We start from the raw sequence: 19,997 nt of genomic DNA on the forward strand, positions 1-19,997 counted from the left end.
GCCTCTGTAGTCTAGTGGTAGAGCACATCCTTGGAGAGCAGAAGGTCCGGGGTTCGATCCCCAGCCGTGTCATACCAAAAGATGTTACTTGTTGTTACCCTGTTTGGGGCAAAAACAAGGACTGGTTGGCTCGGAGTCAGTATACTGTGTCTGAGTGGGGTGTTCATGTTAAACTGCGGCATGGTATCTCAGTGTACTAGCACTATAAATCTGCATCAGTTCGGACTAGTACAAGCGGACACAAACATTTGTGAATGTTTTTATCTGGATCTACCAATGATTTGAAGTTTATGGATTCAGTCAAGTTCAATGGCTGTTCTGATGCTATTGTACTGAGTAGTGAGTTCATGTCGTAACTGTGACAATGATCATATGTTTTTTAGTAAGAGTGTGTTCAGGATCCAGCATTTCCTTGATAAATCTAGTCAACATGTTTCAGGTGCCATAAATGTTTAAACATGTCAGTTACACTAATAACGGTTCTGGCAAAATGTGTTTTGCAATTCTTAATATTACTCACCAAAGAATGAATTAATGAATGAATGTTGTAGAATAACTAAATATTCAGAGTCCACTAAATAAAAACAATGCTTACATTCAAGTGTTCGCATTTATTCTTTATCGTATACAGTATGGCGTTATCGATAAATCTCGTAATCCACACACCCTGTGGACTGTTACTTATGTTTATCTAAGCACGATATATTTCATCGCATGATCGAACACAGGACTCGTTGCAGCATGTCAAGGCTACTTGCATGTATACACACGTTAACTTTTTTATGATAGTTTCTGGGATGTCTTGGAAGTGGAATTACCCCTACCACCTTTCGAAATTGATTAGAAAAGAACCCATGTGTTCAGACAAAGTCCCTTGTCCCAACTTCGGTCATATGCATACTGATTATGCAAAATACAAAACAGGAAGTGATGTAAACCACATAATCCAGACAGCCTTCCAGCGGTAAGATTCACCAATGACAGGTGCCTACTTTGTTTACCGAACTCGGCAAATAAAAATAGCATTGATCAATCCTAATTTATGTGTCATAAAAGTTGAACATAGAACAGCAAGCATTTTGCGTATCACATATTTAATGTTTCTAAGAGTGCCCCATTATGATCCATTATAAATCAACTACCACAATAACATAGCGTACCATCCTACACGGTCACTTGATGTCGCGGGTCACTGTTACCACTTTCTGAAGTATACCCTTGATGTGCCTGGCTATTTTTAGTTTGACACAAGGTCGGGATATTTTCGACCAATCATCAAGCTAAAAGAATTACGAATGTATCCAAGCGGCTTTATATGCGGCACCTGATTGGCTGAAGCAAACCTACGGACCATAGCGAACATTAATACATGCAAAACCGAAAATAGATATAGGTCAAGAAACCGGTTTGGGTATTTGTCATAAGAAATTAGAGAATAATGAAACTGGTTTGGTTGAGCAAATGGAAGTGATTCGCTATCTTGTGTGGCAATAAATACCTTAAATCAAAGACGTATGGCTTTTATTTACAATTACAGTGGCCATTTGATATGAAATTAATAATGGTTTAGTCACTGCGTCCACAAGACCGACACATGTTATGCAGGTACGTCCAAACTCGTGCAAGACGCAAAAACGCGCTCTTCAGCCAACACTGCTGACCAGTATATCAAAAGATAATGGTTGAACTTATATAGGAACCAAACAGGTGCATTCGGAATGGACTGAGTCTCTCCCTTCCTGCCACTCTGGCCCTGATACTGATGTCCGTCTGTCAGTCAGTCTCTCCCTTCCTGCCACTCTGGCCCTGATACTGATGTCCGTCTGTCAGTCTCTCCCTTCCTGCCACTCTGGCCCTGATACTGATGTCCGTCTGTCAGTCGCTCCCTTCCTGCCACTCTGGCCCTGATACTGATGTCTGTCAATCAGTCAGTCTCTCCCTTCCTGCCACTCTGGCCCTGACACTGATGTCTGTCAGTCAGTCTCTCCCTTCCTGCCACTCTGGCCCTGATACTGATGTCTGTCAATCAGTCAGTCTCTCCCTTCCTGCCACTCTGGCCCTGATACTGATGTCCATCTGTCAGTCTCTCCCTTCCTGCCACTCTGGCCCTGATACTGATGTCTGTCAATCAGTCAGTCTCTCCCTTCCTGCCACTCTGGCCCTGACACTGATGTCTGTCAGTCAGTCTCTCCCTTCCTGCCACTCTGGCCCTGACACTGATGTCTGTCAGTCAGTCTCTCCCTTCCTGCCACTCTGGCCCTGATACTGATGTCTGTCAATCAGTCAGTCTCTCCCTTCCTGCCACTCTGGCCCTGATACTGATGTCCATCTGTCAGTCTCTCCCTTCCTGCCACTCTGGCCCTGATACTGATGTCTGTCAATCAGTCAGTCTCTCCCTTCCTGCCACTCTGGCCCTGATACTGATATCCGTCTGTCAGTCTCTCCCTTTCTGCCACTTTGGCCCTGATACTGATGTCCGTCTGTCAGTCTCTCCCTTCCTGCGACTCTGGCCCTGATACTGATGTCTGTCTGTCAGTCTCTCCCTTCCTGCCACTTTGGCCCTGATACTGATGTCCGTCTGTCAGTCAGTCTCTCCCTTCCTGCCACTCTGGCCCTGATACTGATGTCCTTCTGTCAGTCTCTCCCTTCCTGCCACTCTGGCCCTGATACTGATGTCTGTCTGTCAGTCAGTCTCTCCCTTCCTGCCACTCTGGCCCTGATACTGATGTCTGTCTGTCAGTCAGTCTCTCCCTTCCTGCCACTCTGGTCCTGATACTGATGTCTGTCAGTCAGTCTCTAACTTCCTGCCACTCTGGTCCTGATACTGATGTCTGTCTGTCAGTCTCTAACTTCCTGCCACTCTGGCCCTGATACTGATGTCTGTCTGTCAGTCTCTCCCTTCCAGCCACTCTGGCCCTGATACTGATGTCTGTCTGTCAGTCTCTCCCTTCCTGCCACTCTGGCCCTGATACTGATGTCTGTCAGTCAGTCTCTAACTTCCTGCCACTCTGGCCCTGATACTGATGTCTGTCAATCAGTCAGTCTCTCCCTTCCTGCCACTCTGGCCCTGATACTGATGTCCGTCTGTCAGTCTCTCCCTTCCTGCCACTCTGGCCCTGATACTGATGTCAGTCTGTCAGTCTCTCCCTTCCTGCCACTCTGGCCCTGATACTGATGTCTGTCTGTCAGTCTCTCCCTTCCTGCCACTCTGGCCCTGATACTGATGTCCGTCCGTCTGTCAGTCTCTCCCTTCCTGCCACTCTGGCCCTGATACTGATATCTGTCTGTCAGTCTCTCCCTTCCTGCCACTCTGGCCCTGATACTGATGTCTGTCAGTCAGTCTCTCCCTTCCTGCCACTCTGGCCCTGATACTGATGTCTGTCTGTCAGTCTCTCCCTTCCTGCCACTCTGGCCCTGATACTGATGTCCGTCTGTCAGTCTCTCCCTTCCTGCCACTCTGGCCCTGATACTGATATCTGTCTGTCAGTCTCTCCCTTCCTGCCACTCTGGCCCTGATACTGATGTCTGTCAGTCAGTCTCTCCCTTCCTGCCACTCTGGCCCTGATACTGATGTCTGTCTGTCAGTCACTCCCTTCCTGCTACTCTGGCCCTGATACTGATGTCTGTCAGTCAGTCTCTCCCTTCCTGCCACTCTGGCCCTGATACTGATGTCTGTCAATCAGTCAGTCTCTCCCTTCCTGCCACTCTGGCCCTGATACAGAGGTCTCTCTGTCAGCCTCTCTGCACTTTCTACACATGTCTGTAGGTCAGAGGCTTAATGCTGTGCTCCTAGCAGTGTTATCAGCTCCAAGCAGTCATCATCAATAGTTTCAGTCAGCATTGGCATTATCTTGTCAGTGTGTCAACATTAGGGTGTCGACATTAGCTCAGGTGGGGCTGACATCTGTGATTATTGTGTTTCAGGGGAGTTTGCTAACAACCTTCCAGACTATCAGAAGATTGAGATAATGATGTTCGTCATGGGTAAATTCCCCCAGTTCACAAATGAAGAGGATATCGGGTAACTTGTTGACTGTAGATTGAGTTCAGCCTTTGACACTCTATTTTTCTTTAAGATTTGGTACAGAGGGAATTATTCTTTCACATAATGATTGTTCTGGCAGCTAAAATCTGGATAAAAAACTAAAGTTTCTCAGCACCTAAATGTAACGATAACATAAAATCATGCTATATAAAATTTGTAGCTCCTCCAAACCAAGTGAGCTTATGTCATTATTGCATGTTGTCCGTGTGTCCATCAGTGAGACATCTGTCAGTTCCTGATTTCTTCTTCAAACCAGCTGAAGGGAGGGACCTAACTGTTTGTGAAGAAACTCATTAGATTTAGGACTCAAATTTCTTCTTGTTATTAAGATAACAGTTTGGGGAAAATGTTTGTTTTTTGTTACCGGGTAATTTTTTTAGATATATTTGAAAAATTATACTGAAGGTCTTATACTAAGAACTTATGAAGATATTTGGATCTAACGCTAAATGTAGCTGTTTGTTAAATGTTTCTTTTAAGCATTTTCATTTGTACTCAACTGTGTTGCTGATGTTTCCAAAATATCTCAGCAAGTGGTGTACCAAGTTCATGATACATAGCAATCATTAGCCGAGTGTGTTTCTGTACATCATATAAAAAATAAGGATTATGCTTACCATTTATTCCTAAAAACGGGTATATAATATTTACAGAACACACTCGGCTAATAAGCTCTTTCTCGTATAATGTCATTATTCCAATAATCAATATTTAAGACGTAATTTCACACAATTTCACAATGACGTGTTGACAAGTTTGTCTCCAGAAACACAGCAACACATTGGGAAACCCCTATCTAAGCATACTGGGAATGTTTGTCAAAGGTTTATTGAGAAAGAAGGCTTTACCCCGAAAGGAAAGGAGTTCTTGTGAGGTGATCTCATATGGATATTTAACTAATTGTTTAACCAAGTTTATTAGATTGGTTTATCACTTCAATGATACTAGCTGTTATGTGTTAAATTAAGTTGATCCTTGTAACCTTCATATTGTTTTTTTAATTTTATTGACTGTTACACTGATGCCACACCGTCCTCCAAGCTGAATGATAGTGGAAGGGATTTACCCTTTCCTTATTTGATACTTTCACTGAAGGTAATACAGCTGTTCAGATTGTCACTGGTGGGCCACAGTGTCTTTATTTTATACTTTGTACGAAGGATGCCGTTCATATGACTGACTGCAAGCAAGTTGCTATTGTGTCCGATGAGGTGTAATGACTACTGGTCCATGTTGATTGTTTGATGATTTGTCTCATTGTAGAGGCTCCATGGACACACAGCTCCAGATCAACTTACTCAAGACATTGTTGAAGGTTAGTGGCATCTGTATTGATGCTTCTTGTCTTACCATGCTGATCGCTGCTTCCATCTGTTCATCAATACTTATTGTAAAAGCTGACTTAATGAGGCTCTTGTGGTCTCAGTATCTGACCTGGGTGATGTGGATTATTGCTTATGCTGTCAATTACCTGACCAAGGCTATTTATTTGCAGGCTGCCATGATATGGCTGGATTTTGGCTGAATGTATCATTGTCCTTTGTCTTGTGATTGCTTTGTTGTTTGTTCCTGTCAGGTGGCTACCAAGTACAAGACAATGAACATGCAGAATGCATTCCCACCTGAGTTCCTGCATCCCCTACTACGAATGTCCCTTCTTGATGACCCGGGAATGAGGATTATCGTTCAGGAGATCCTGCACACCATGATTGACAGGCACAATAACTCAACCAAACTGAAGTCTGTTGTGTAGGTACCAAGTCTTTTGAGGATAGACCAAAACATGTTCAAAATTTATGCATGTTATATATTCATATATAAATATTACATATACATTACCTCTATGTATGAGAGTTGGTTCATTTACGGAAGCAACTTTATCTTATATAGTCTGCGTGTTACTTATATTTCCTACAAGCATGCTAGGAGGGGCCCAAATTCCAGGTTTTGTGTTGCAGGATGTCAAAAGATGTGAGTGAGCTTGAGCTGTCTGTGGAGAAGACCAGTAGACAGGATATCATGTTCATGAAGAAGGTGAGGCAGTTGAGGTTCTTTGGCACTGGTTGTATAGTCTCATCCTAGGAATTCCTTGTCTGACAGATTCTGTTGCTAATTCAACTTCCTTTATCATAGTTACATCTCCCATATATATATATAGGTGTTTGCAATAATGGTTAGCATGTCCTATCTACTGTATGCCTATGGGGATTCTGGCACAGAATGCATCCCAAGTACAGCTCCCCAGTATTTGTTGCAAGAACTGATCCCCATAGAGATTCCTGCAGAACAGCTCCCCAGTACCCCATATTTGTTGGAAGAGCTGATCCCCATAAGGATTCATGGCAGAACAGGTCCCCAGTACCCTGTATTTGTTGAAAGAGATGATCCCCATAAGGATTCCTGGCAGAACAGGTCCCCAGTACCCTGTATTTGTTGAAAGAGATGATCCCCATAAGGATTCCCTGCAGAACAGGTCCCCAGTACCCCATATTTGTTGAAAGAGCTGATCCCCATAGGGATTCCTGGCAGAACGGGTCCCCAGTACCTGGTATTTGTCATGCCGATATAGGAAGATCAAGTCCATTTGTATTGTGCTGCTCCACTCAAGTGAATGCTCATGGTGCTATGTTACTGTTCAGACACCATAGTGACATATGAATGTGTGTTGACAGAGTGGCATGCAGTTCTACTGGCACCTGCTGGAGAACATGCAGATGGAGAGCAACTGTGTGGACAACTTCGAGGCTCTCTACTGCACCATGGCCCTCATTTGCATCGAGATGGGAGGAGATGAGATACTGGTGGAACTATTCAGACTGGCGCTGGATATACAGGTATGCTGGAGCTTCATAAGCTCAAGGCAGGACAGAAAAATGTTTCTTGTCATTGTGCATATTAATTGGAACTGTGCAAATACTTGTTGTTTTCGTGGCTTTGAAATGTTTTGTTTTGGCAGGTATGATTATTATGATTGTACAGAGTTTATTATAAGAGTCATTACTCTTACCTAAGCTAAAATGACTGCTAACAAGTTTGTATTGGCTTTCTGCTTTTTTACCTTGTTTTTTTAAAAAGAAGTTTTGATGAATCACAGCTTCAACTTGAAGAATCCATTGTGAAAATTAATGATGTCATGGGTTTGGTTTGAAACTGTTTGATGTACTTAATGATGACTTTGTGTTTCAGCAAATGGCTGTAACAAACATGGGCCTCCCCTTAACTCACAAATGTGCAATCCATGGCCTCATCGGAGCATACCTGAACCTTGTCAGTCAACTCACAGCCATCCCTCAGCTGTGTCAGTATGTAGCCCAGGTAATACCACTCTTTTGACCCAGAAGTAGACAGTCTAGACTCTCCACACTGTCTTGACCTGCACCTAGAAGTAGTCAGGCTAGACTCTCCACACTGTCTTGACCTGCACCTAGAAGTAGTCAGGCTATACTCTACACACTGTCTTGACCTGCACCTAGAAGTAGTCAGGCTAGACTCTACACACTGTCTTGACCTGCACCTAGAAGTAGTCAGGCTAGACTCTACACACTGTCTTGACCTGCACCTAGAAGTAGTCAGGCTAGACTTTCCACAGTCTTGACCTGCACCTAGAAGTAGTCAGGCTAGACTCTCCACACTGTCTTTACCTGCACCTAGAAGTAGTCAGGCTAGACTCTCCACACTGTCTTGACCTCCACCTAGAAGTGGTCAGGCTAGGCTCTCCACACTGTCTTGACCTCCACCTTGAAGTAGTCAGGCTAGACTCTCCACGCTGTCTTGACCTGCACCTAGAAGTAGTCAGGCTAGACTCTCCACACTGTCTTGATCTGCACCTAGAAGTAGTCAGGCTAGACTCTCCACACTGTCTTGATCTGCACCAAGAAGTAGTCAGGCTAGACTCTCCACACTGTCTTGACCTCCACCTAGAAGTAGTCAGGCTAGGCTCTCCACACTGTCTTGACCTCCACCTTGAAGTAGTCAGGCTAGACTCTCCACACTGTCTTGACCTGCACCTAGAAGTGGTCAGGCTAGACTCTACACACTGTCTTCATCCAGAGGATGTTGGAACCTGACTGAGGATTTAGTTTCGCCAGATAAGAAACCCATTCCATCAATTTATTGACCTGAAGTTCCATACCTGTCTGACTTGTTATGTTTCACAAATCTTTCATGTGTTATTGATTGTGCACATATTCACAGATCCGGATAATGATTTACACTTTGTCTTGTTGCTATGGTTTCTTTTTGTTTCAAAGCAGACATATATCAGTCAATACCACTCAACACAATAGGCACCCAAGCCAGGTTAAGTTAGTTAGCAAAGCTGGGTGGTGAAGGAGCCTTGAGGTTATGGTCTTTACATGCTGAAGACTCCATGAAATTCACCAGAAAACAACGGGGTGATTATGAAGATCCCAACCACAAATGTTAGTTAGCAGTGTTAGGTAAAAGGATTGAATGAATGTTGTTATTTGTTGGTATTTTGCCAACTGATTTTGTCTTCATTTCTGAAGGTTATCTCTTTATGAGTGAGGTGTTGTACTGAGCAGGTTATCTCTGTATTACTGATGTGTTGTACTTGTGAGGTTATCTCTGTATAACTGATGTGTTGTACTGGGCAGGTTGTCTTTGTATTACTGATGTGTTGTACTGACATGTTATCTTTGTATATTACTGATGTGTTGTACTGGGCAGGTTATCTCTGTATTACTGATGTGTTGTACTGGACAGGTTATCTCTGTATTACTGATGTGTTGTACTGGGCAGGTTATCTCTGTATTACTGATGTGTTGTACTGGGCAGGTTGTCTTTGTATTACTGATGTGTTGTACTGACAGGTTATCTCTGTATTACTGATGTGTTGTACTGGACAGGTTATCTCTGTATTACTGACGTGTTGTACAGGCAGGTTATCTCTGTATTACTGATGTGTTGTACTGGAAGGTTATCTCTGTATTACTGATGTGTTGTACTGGGCATGTTATCTCTGTATTACTGATGTGTTGTACAGGCAGGTTATCACTGTATTACTGATGTGTTGTACTGGGCAGGTTATCTCTGTATAACTGATGTGTTGTACTGGACAGGTTATCTCTGTATTACTGATGTGTTGTACTGGGCAGGTTGTCTTTGTATTACTGATGTGTTGTACTGGACAGGTTATCTCTGTATTACTGATGTGTTGTACTGGGCAGGTTATCTCTGTATTACTGATGTGTTGTACTGGGCAGGTAATCTCTGTATTACTGATGTGTTGTACTGGGCAGGTTATCTCTGTATTACTGATGTGTTGTACTGGGCAGGTTGTTTTTGTATTACTGATGTGTTGTACTGACATGTTATCTTTGTATTACTGATGTGTTGTACTGACATGTTATCTCTGTATTACTGATGTGTTGTACTGGGCAGGTTATCTCTGTATTACTGATGTGTTGTACTGGGCAGGTTATCTTTGTATATTACTGATGTGTTGTACTGGACAGGTTATCTCTGTATTACTGATGTGTTGTACTGGGCAGGTTATCTCTGTATTACTGATGTGTTGTACAGGACAGGTTATCTCTGTATTACTGATATGTTGTACAGGGGAGGTTATCTCTGTATTACTGATGTGTTGTACTGGACATGTTATCTCTGTATTACTGATGTGTTGTACTGGGCAGGTTATCACTGTATTACTGATGTGTTGTACTGGGCAGGTTATCTGTGTATTACTGATGTGTTGTACTGGGCAGGTTATCTCTGTATTACTGATGTGTTGTACTGGACAGGTTGTCTCTGTATTACTGATGTGTTGTACTGGACAGGTTGTCTCTGTATTACTGATGTGTTGTACTGGACAGGTTATCTCTGTATTACTGATGTGTTATACTGGGCAGGTTATCTCTGTGTTACTGATATGTTGTGCTGGACAGGTTATCTCTGTATTACTGATGTGTTGTACTGGACATGTTATCTCTGTATTACTGATGTGTTGTACAGGGCATGTTATCTCTGTATTACTGATGTGTTGTACTGGGCAGGTTGTCTTTGTATTACTGATGTGTTGTACAGGCAGGTTATCTCTGTATTACTGATGTGTTGTACAGGCAGGTTGTCTTTGTATTACTGATGTGTTGTACAGGCAGGTTGTCTTTGTATTACTGATGTGTTGTACAGGCAGGTTATCTCTGTATTACTGATGTGTTGTACTGGGAAGGTTATCTCTGTATTACTGATGTGTTGTACTGGACAGGTTATCTCTGTATTACTGATGTGTTGTACTGGGCAGGTTATCTCTGTATTACTGATGTGTTGTACTGGACAGGTTATCTCTGTATTACTGATGTGTTGTACTGGACAGGTTATCTCTGTATTACTGATGTGTTGTACTCGACAGGTTATCTCTGTATTACTGATGTGTTGTACTGGGCAGGTTATCTCTGTATTACTGATGTGTTGTACTGGACAGGTTATCTCTGTATTACTGATGTGTTGTACTGGACAGGTTACAGATGCACGCAGTAAGGAGGCCCCCTATCTCCTGCCCAACTTTGCCTACAACCGGACAAACCGACCACACAGGTAAGTACAGACATCCCCTGCCTTGCGCATGTTCACCCATGCATACATACATAGCCCCCTCTGTTACCTCACTTAGCACGGTAGTGTAGGGACAGCGTTACACTAATTCCTTGAGTGGGGAAGGGATATTTTCATGGAATTGCTTCTCTGTTCTTCTTATGCAGGTAGATGATAGCACATAATGATATATTGACATCTGTCTATCTGCCAAATTCATTACATTTTATCTTCATGAACCAAAATTTATTTGAAGCTTGAGTTTTTGTAACATTTTTTTTCCACTTACTGTTTCCAAAACTGTCATAAAAATATGAACAGATAATTTTGTTTCAATGGATATTACAATTGACTAACCTGTGCACTCTTTCTTTTGAGTTCTGCTTGCAAGCTGTCGTTTATTTGCAAGGCGTTGTCAGAAATGATTAGATCATACAATGGTCATTTTGCTTTAAATGAAGTAAATACAAGTTGTGCAAATGAATAACAATGTTTTCATTTGCTATCACAAGTTTGCTGTGCTTTCAATCTTTGATGTGATTCAAGGGAGGTAACTCAGGTTTAAGTTCGTATGAGAAGGTGGCCTACTTACAAGCATAAAATGTTATTGTGTCACAGTCATTCCAAAGGAATATATGTTTGATATTATACATTTAATATGTAATAAAATGCAGAGATCCTAATGTGTAAATTTTTCTGTTTTAGTGTCAGTCATCATTTGTTAAAGTTGTTGTTTCATTAACCATGGACACTTAATACAGCATGTTTATCATTTATGATAAGTGGTTTGATGATCCTTGAGGTGCGTGTTGTAGTATTCCCATGATAGCACTGTATGCACATATGTAATGGGTATACAGTGGGTAGAATGATGGATCCCATTCCCTCTTGACAGCCTAGATGAGCTTGAGAACTCCAACCTGTAAGTAACAGCATGGGTAACCTCCCTTTACAACAACTTCTTCTCTTCAGGCTTCACTTGGGGCCGGGATGTTACATCGGCACAGCTGGAGACATGAACAATTCTCCCTTTGTGGGCCAGACACCCATTCATGTTTTGTGTGACATCTTTTAAGTCCAACATGCCAGTCATGTATGTTTGTGCCTTTATGAAGCTGTGCAGTGCTTCTTCAACTTTGTGTAAAAGATCTGTAAGTGTTGTGAACACACTGAAAGGCCTCTGCACAAATAAGTATCTTAGGAAATATTTTTGAAGGGTCTGCTTTTAAGCTTTTGATGTAAAGAAACTTTTGAAGGACTTATTTTGATTTGTACAGAATCTGTGGGCGCTGCCAATAAATAATGTGTTACACTACACATAAGATTCTGTCTTTGTTTACAAGACATTTTGTTTATAATGCTACTTTCACGTATCATCGAAAACATTCTTTTTCAAAATTCTCTTTCACCTAGTTTTTCATTTAGAACTGTTGGAGTGCTGTTCATGTATATCACACAGCAGCATTGTAGCTGTCTCCTGTACTGGCTTCATGACTGGCATGGAGGTTTCCTGGCTGTGTGTAACGTTGCGGCCCTGGAGCTTCTGTGTTCACATGGCTTCCTGTGTAACCAAGTAACCAGCATGCCGCTTGTCCTAACTTACACCATGTCCTAGGTGTCCTAGTTGCTGTTCAACATCATTATTTGCAGAATTTGCAGAAGTAGTCTGTTTGTTCCAGTTTCAGACACCTGATTCATAGTGAATCTTGCGTATACTTGTATTTTCCAGGTAGCATTTGTTCTGTTCTTGTCCCAACTTACACATTAATATCCAGGCATGTTATGTGTAAAATGGATTGTGACAGTGTTCTAGATATAAGATGTAGATATTGGCGCTTGTCAAGTCAGCTGGAAGCATGTATTGTTACAAGCAGTCTAGCTGGGGGCCAGTGAATGTGAGCTGCGTTGGCAAGCCAGCTGATAACAGTATTTGATGGAAACCGTATACTCAGCTGGTGGAACAGTGCCCTGAAGTGACTCAGGGTATTGTGATAACTGACTAGTGGTCAGGCTCCGCTTGGCTTATTGCATGTCATCTTGCCCTGATAATTGACTAGAATAGATCAAGTGGTCAGGCTCCGCTTGGCTTATTGCATGTCATCTTGCCCTGATAATTGACTAGAATAGATCAAGTGGTCAGGCTCCGCTTGGCTTATTGCATGTCATCTTGCCCTGATAATTGACTAGAATAGATCAAGTAGTCAGGCTCCGCTTGGCTTATTGCATGTCATCTTGCCCTGATAATTGACTAGAATAGATCAAGTGGTCAGGCTCCGCTTGGCTAATTGCATGTCATCTTGCCCTGATAATTGACTAGAATAGATCAAGTGGTCAGGCTCCACTTGGCTAATTGCATGTCATCTTGCCCTGATAATTGACTAGAATAGATCAAGTGGTCAGGCTCCGCTTGGCTTATTGCATGTCATCTTGCCCTGATAATTGACTAGAATAGATCAAGTGGTCAGGCTCCACTTGGCTAATTGCATGTCATCTTGCCCTGATAATTGACTAGAATAGATCAAGTGGTCAGGCTCCGCTTGGCTTATTGCATGTCATCTTGCCCTGATAATTGACTAGAATAGATCAAGTGGTCAGGCTCCGCTTGGCTTATTGCATGTCATCTTGCCCTGATAATTGACTAGAATATATCAAGTGGTCAGGCTCCGCTTGGCTAATTGCATGTCATCTTGCCCTGATAATTGACTAGAATAGATCAAGTGGTCAGGCTCCACTTGGCTAATTGCATGTCATCTTGCCCTGATAATTGACTAGAATAGATCAAGTGGTCAGGCTCCGCTTGGCTAATTGCATGTCATCTTGCCCTGATAATTGACTAGAATAGATCAAGTGGTCAGGCTCCGCTTGGCTTATTGCATGTCATCCTGCCCTGATAATTGACTAGAATAGATCAAGTGGTCAGGCTCCGCTTGGCTAATTGCATGTCATCTTGCCCTGATAATTGACCAGAATAGATCAAGTGGTCAGGCTCCACTTGGCTTATTGCATGTCATCCTGCCCTGATAATTGACTAGAATAGATCAAGTGGTCAGGCTCCACTTGGCTAATTGCATGTCATCTTGCCCTGATAATGTAGATTGATGCTCATGCTTCCAGTTACTAAGTTGTCTTGCCCAGACTTGATTATTGACTGGTCGTCTTGATATAGCTTGGATAGTGTTGATAACATGTTGAACAACAACCCATGGTTCTATGGTGCAGTAGTTATTGAATGCAAGGGAGGAATATTAAACAGACTTCTGTTACCACTGTTGGCTCTGGACATTTTAATAACTTCAAGCTGACACCAGGGGATTTAGAACCAGGGCCTTTGGTATGACAAATGATCGCTGTAGCCACTAGACCACTTCATTGCAAGATCTGTGAAGATCCGGGGTAGAATTGGTCTAAGCAATCCATGCTTGTCGTAAAAGGTGACTTATGGGATTGTGTGATCAGCCGTGGTGATTTGGTTGATGCATGTCATCAATTGTGTAATTGATGCTCATGATGTCAATCACTGGATTGTCTGGTCGAGACTTGATTCTTTACAGACCACCATCATATAGCTGGAATATTGCTGAGTGCGAGGTTAAACCACAAACAAACATACAACCAAACAAAACTTCAAACAAAAAGTAATTTCAGCATGTAACAGACATTAATATCTAATAGCGTCTCTGTGAAGTATTCTAACAAACAAAGTCTCCTGATTTACCATTTCAGAGACAGTTATATTGTGTATATAACTAACACATCTTAAAATGGGGAATGATTCAGCTACCATTGGCTCTAAGACTTACGACAAAAAGTCTGATATTCAAGGTTAATAATACATGCCTGAAAAATAAATTTCAGAAAACCTTGTCATCCTATAACAAAGTATGGGATGTAGACCAACAACCCTTGACAGGGAGTCACCATTGAGGGCAAGTCTCAGCAACACAAAACACCCTTTATCCTGGAGCTTTCCTTACAACATGCCTTCACTGTTAGGATGAATGATTCTTTTATCTGTCACCGTAGTTATTGCATTTGACTGGCAGCACTCTTCATCAGACCAAACCTTGCTTCTGTGTGACACTTGTGAAGCCCATTTCTGGTTTCCCCCACCGTGATATTGCTGTAATATTGCTAAAAGCGGCTCACAACCATACTTTCTTACTCTGTATGACACTGCTCTTCAGTAATAACAGTCCCCTCCTTTTTGAGTTTTGTAGGATTTATTTCATATATATACAGTAAACTATGTTTTTAACGAACAATCTTATGACAAACTGACCGATATAACAAACTTATTTTTTATTCCTGGCTATTTGTTGAATATATGCTGTATATATGCTTATAACGAACTAAGGTTATTACAAACTAAAAACCTTTTGAGTTTGTTATAACCATAGTTTACTGTATACCTCACATAATTTTTATAATCTTGTGTAGAAATGTAATTCTGTCAGTTTAACATAGATTTGTTTGTAACAATGAAGATGTTGTAAGTTGTTCAATATATGTATCGTGATATGCTAATTCATGTAAATTGAAAACAATAGTAATTGTCTGATCATTATAGCTGAATGTGTCTTGCTGTACAGGGTCCATGATCAGTCCATTGTGTGTACATTAAACCACAAGTTACCACAGTAACTGTTTGTGCTAAATAAAATGGAAGATGACTTGTACAGTCATTATTCTCTTTAGGAGAACATTTACAGAAAGTAATTAGTAGAAAGTACATTTTCAGTTTGAAATAAATCTATATAATATGTTTGAAGGTTATAAATTGAAAACGTCATGTGGTATGAGTGTTCCTGTGTGGTCTACTGATTTATGTGTTCCCGTGTGTTCTGCTGATCTATGGCACTGGTTCTTGTGCCCACTGTATGCTGTGATGAGATGTTGATGTGAGTTGTGTTCCTGTGTGATCTGCTGATCTATGGCACTGGTTCTTGTGCCCACTGTATGCCATGATGAGATGTTGGTGTGAAGTGTGTTCCTGTGTGATCTGCTGATCTATGGCACTGGTTCTTGTGCCCACTGTATGCCATGATGAGATGTTGGTGTGAAGTGTGTTCCTGTGTGTTCTGCTGATCTATGGCAGTAGTTCTTGTGCCAACTGTATGCTGTGATGAGTTGTTGGTGTGAGTTGTGTTCCTGTGTGATCTGCTGATCTATGGCACTGGTTCTTGTGCCCACTGTATGCCATGATGAGATGTTGGTGTGAAGTGTGTTCCTGTGTGTTCTGCTGATCTATGGCAGTGGTTCTAGTGCCCACTGTATGCTGTGATGAGATGTTGGTGTGAGTTGTGTTCCTGTGTGATCTGCTGATCTATGGCAGTGGTTCTAGTGCCCACTGTATTCTGTGATGAGATGTTGGTGTGAAGTGTGTTCCCGTGTGTTCTGCTGATCTATGGCACTGGTTCTTGTGCCCACTGTATGCCATGATGAGATGTTGGTGTGAAGTGTGTTCCTGTGTGATCTGCTGATCTATGGCACTGGTTCTTGTGCCCACTGTATTCTGTGATGAGATGTTGATGTGAGTTGTGTTCCTGTGTGTTCTGCTGATCTATGGCAGTGGTTCTAGTGCCCACTGTATGCTGTGATGAGATGTTGGTGTGAAGTGTGTTCCTGTGTGTTCTGCTAATCTATTGCACTGGTTCTTGTGCCCACTGTATGCCATGATGAGATGTTGGTGTGAAGTGTGTTCCTGTGTGATCTGCTGATCTATGGCAGTGGTTCTAGTGCCCACTGTATGCTGTGATGAGATGTTGGTGTGAAGTGTGTTCCTGTGTGATCTGCTGATCTATGGCAGTGTTTCTTGTGCCCACTGTATGCCATGATGAGATGTTGGTGTGAGTTGTGTTCCTGTGTGTTCTGCTGATCTGTGGCACTGGTTCTTGTGCCCACTGTATGCTGTGATGAGATGTTGGTGTGAGTTGTGTTCCTGTGTGTTCTGCTGATCTATGGCAGTGGTTCTTGTGCCCACTGTATGCTGTGATGAGTTGTTGGTGAGTTGTGTTCCTGTGTGTTCTGCTGATCTATGGCAGTGGTTCTTGTGCCCACTGTATGCCATGATGAGATGTTGGTGTGAGTTGTGTTCCTGTGTGATCTGCTGATATATGGCACTGGTTCTTGTGCTCGCTGTATGCCATGATGAGATGTTGGTGTGAAGTGTGTTCCTTTGTGTTCTGCTGATCTATGGCAGTGGTTCTTGTGCCCACTGTATTCTGTGATGAGATGTTGGTGTGAAGTGTGTTCCTGTGTGTTCTGCTGATCTATGGCACTGGTTCTTGTGCCCGCTGTATGCCATGATGAGATGTTGGTGTGAAGTGTGTTCCTTTGTGATCTGCTGATCTATGGCAGTGGTTCTTGTGCCCACTGTATGCCATGATGAGATGTTGGTGTGAAGTGTGTTCCTGTGTGATCTGCTGATCTATGACAGTGGTTCTTGTGCCCGCTGTATGCCATGATGAAATGTTGGTGTGAGTTGTGTTCCTGTGTGATCTGCTGATCTATAGCAGTGGTTCTTGTGCCCCCTGTATGCTGTGATGAGATGTTGATGAGAATGTGTTCCTGTTACCAGCTACCCCTCCAGTGAAACAGTCAAAGACAGCTGGCTCTTCTCACAGGTCCAAATTGCAGAAGCCTTGGCTGGCAGCGGCCATGACACGTCTAGGCTCTCGACACCATTCACGCACAAACCTTTTACTGCAGGTAATGCTTATGTACTGATAGAGAGGCTTCATTGTCATTGTCATTGAAACAAGACAATATTGATGGTTCTTTCATATCCTCTTGTCAGTTTTGGGGTTATATTATTTTATTTTAAAGTAAATGTGGAATCATTTGATGAAAATTCTACATTGCAGTGTTATTAGTTTGTTTCTGGTTGACTTTGTTATTGTTTGCTTTCAGAGACTCCTGATATTGGGCGAAGCGTTAGTGACATAGCGTCTATCAACATTGAGATGGAGAGTGTAGATGGTTCTCCTTCAATGCTCAGGGTAAGGTTGCAGCTGATGCTAATACTCTGCCATGACCCAAGCTTCTACCACATACTACAAGAACCTTTTAGGTTCTGTAATTACAGTGATGCAAAACAGTTTATTTAGGTTCTATTTACTGGTATTTTATATAAAAATCCTGTCAGAAGTCATGAATTGCTGTCTGGAAACATGTGGAGCCATTTACTTTGTCTCTGTATCTTGTATTTACAGGCATTCATATCATTACAATAACAGACATTTGACAATCTGATGATTAAATTGTGAATGAGGTAATGATGTAGATTTACATTTGAGCTGAGTAATGTACTCTTTGTTTCATGTTGTACATATTTTATCATGTTTTTGAGATTCTGGAGCACAATAGGTTTTTCAATAATCCATGCTTGTCATTAGAGCTGACTATTAAGGAATGGGTGGTTTTAATGTCAACCACTCTTTTGACTTTTCCAGAGCTGAGTTTTTACAGACCTCTCCAATATAGCCGAGGTCCTGCTGACTCTGACACAAAAAGATGTTCTGTTCCTTTATGATATTGTTTTCATTTGTTTACTGACTTAGTGTCTTTTTCTTTTTCCAGAGAAGACTTGATGAGGAAATAACAGTAGAGTCACTTAAGAAAATGTTGGGTATGTTTGAGTGGTTTACAGATCAGTACTGCCATTTCCATAGTAACTTGGCATCCATGGTAGAAAAACACTTCTGACCTGAGTGTGTTATAACCTGCCTGAGTGTGTGTTATGACCTGCCTGAGTGTGTGTTATGACCTGCCTAAGTGTGTGTTATGACCTGCCTGAGTGTGTGTTATGACCTGCCTGAGTGTGTGTTATGACCTGCCTGAGATTGTGTTATGAACTGCCTAAGTGTGTGTTATGAACTGCCTGAGTGTGTGTTATGACCTGCCTGAGTGTGTGTTATGACTTGCCTGAGGGTGTGTTATGACCTGCCTGAGTGTGTGTTATGACTTGCCTGAGGGTGTGTTATGACCTGCCTGAGTGTGTGTTATGAACTGCCTGAGTGTGTGTTATGACCTGCCTGAGTGTGTGTTATGACCTGCCTGAGTGTATGTTATGACCTACATGAGTGTGTTATGACCTGCCTGAGTGTGTGTTATGACCTGCCTGAGTGTGTGTTATGACCTGCCTGAGTGTGTTATGACCTGCCTAAGTGTGTGTTATGACCTGCCTGAGTGTGTGTTATGACCTGCCTGAGTGTGTGTTATGACCTGCCTGAGATTGTGTTATGAACTGCCTAAGTGTGTGTTATGAACTGCCTGAGTGTGTGTTATGACCTGCCTGAGTGTGTGTTATGACTTGCCTGAGGGTGTGTTATGACCTGCCTGAGTGTGTGTTATGAACTGCCTGAGTGTGTGTTATGACCTGCCTGAGTGTGTGTTATGACCTGCCTGAGTGTATGTTATGACCTACATGAGTGTGTTATGACCTGCCTGAGTGTGTGTTATGACCTGCCTGAGTGTGTGTTATGACCTGCCTGAGTGTGTTATGACCTGCCTGAGTGTGTGTTATGACCTGCCTAAGTGTGTGTTATGACCTGCCTGAGTGTGTGTTATGACCTGCCTAAGTGTGTGTTATGAACTGCCTGAGTGTGTGTTATGACCTGCCTGACTGTGTGTTATGACCTGCCTGAGGGTGTGTTATGACCTGCCTGAGTGTGTGTTATGAACTGCCTGAGTGTGTGTTATGACCTGCCTGAGTGTGTGTTATGACCTGCCTGAGTGTATGTTATGACCTACATGAGTGTATGTTATGACCTACATGAGTGTGTTATGACCTGCCTGAGTGTGTGTTATGACCTGCCTGAGTGTGTGTTATGACCTGCCTGAGTGTATGTTATGACCTGCCTGAGTGTGTGTTATGACCTGCCTGAGTGTGTGTTATGACCTGCCTGAGTGTGTGTTATGACCTGCCTGAGTGTGTGTTATGATCTGCCTGAGTGTGTGTTATGACCTGCCTGAGTGTGTGTTATGACCTGCCTGAGTGTGTGTTATGACCTGCCTGAGTGTGTGTTATGACTGTTACAGCAGAGGACAGCTGTGCTAGTAAGGAGCAGGAGGACAGGAAGAGAAAGGAGATCCTGGAGACCTTCCAAAAAGCTCCCTTCGAGGAGATTGTAGCGAGGTCAGAAGCAAAGGTGAGTACTTAAGGGCTTGAAGATATAAGCATAACCTTTGCCTTACTTTAAGCACAGGCACAGGCGACCAATGAAAGTAGGTTTCATTTTATTTCCAAATGTCGTTACATCTGTCCTGATTTTTATAGTTTTAGTGTTTTACAGAAAGTAGGTTTTATACTGTGCAGCCAAGAATTGCTTATTACAGCTGCCAAGACCTGCAAGAATACGTTAACAACCAAACGCCATTGGATGGTTTACACCATGTA

General features: G+C 42.5%; 1 protein-coding gene across 4 annotated transcripts in view; it reads left to right on the plus strand.

Moving 5' to 3' along the window:
• Positions 1-19,997, plus strand: part of LOC124111885 (protein EFR3 homolog B-like) — a 98,216-nt gene that overhangs the window by 74,624 nt on the left and 3,595 nt on the right. Inside the window, exons 10-21 of one of the 4 annotated variants that reach the window (XM_046471763.2) lie at positions 3,925-4,021; positions 5,309-5,360; positions 5,622-5,794; positions 6,004-6,079; positions 6,718-6,879; positions 7,232-7,360; positions 10,527-10,603; positions 11,496-11,522; positions 17,178-17,308; positions 17,510-17,598; positions 18,179-18,227; positions 19,640-19,749. In XM_046471763.2, the coding sequence (XP_046327719.2) occupies positions 3,925-4,021; positions 5,309-5,360; positions 5,622-5,794; positions 6,004-6,079; positions 6,718-6,879; positions 7,232-7,360; positions 10,527-10,603; positions 11,496-11,522; positions 17,178-17,308; positions 17,510-17,598; positions 18,179-18,227; positions 19,640-19,749 (1,172 nt within the window). Of the gene's footprint in view, positions 1-3,924; positions 4,022-5,308; positions 5,361-5,621; positions 5,795-6,003; positions 6,080-6,717; positions 6,880-7,231; positions 7,361-10,526; positions 10,604-11,495; positions 11,523-11,572; positions 17,309-17,509; positions 17,599-18,178; positions 18,228-19,639; positions 19,750-19,997 lie in introns of those variants that run through there. The other 3 variants (XM_048399833.1, XM_048399834.1, XR_007222239.1) reach the window with 3 other exon arrangements.

Source organism: Haliotis rufescens, unplaced genomic scaffold (genome assembly GCF_023055435.1).
Source record: "Haliotis rufescens isolate VD_foot unplaced genomic scaffold, xgHalRufe1.0.p SCAF_2, whole genome shotgun sequence".
Taxonomy (NCBI): Eukaryota; Metazoa; Mollusca; class Gastropoda; order Lepetellida; family Haliotidae; genus Haliotis; species Haliotis rufescens.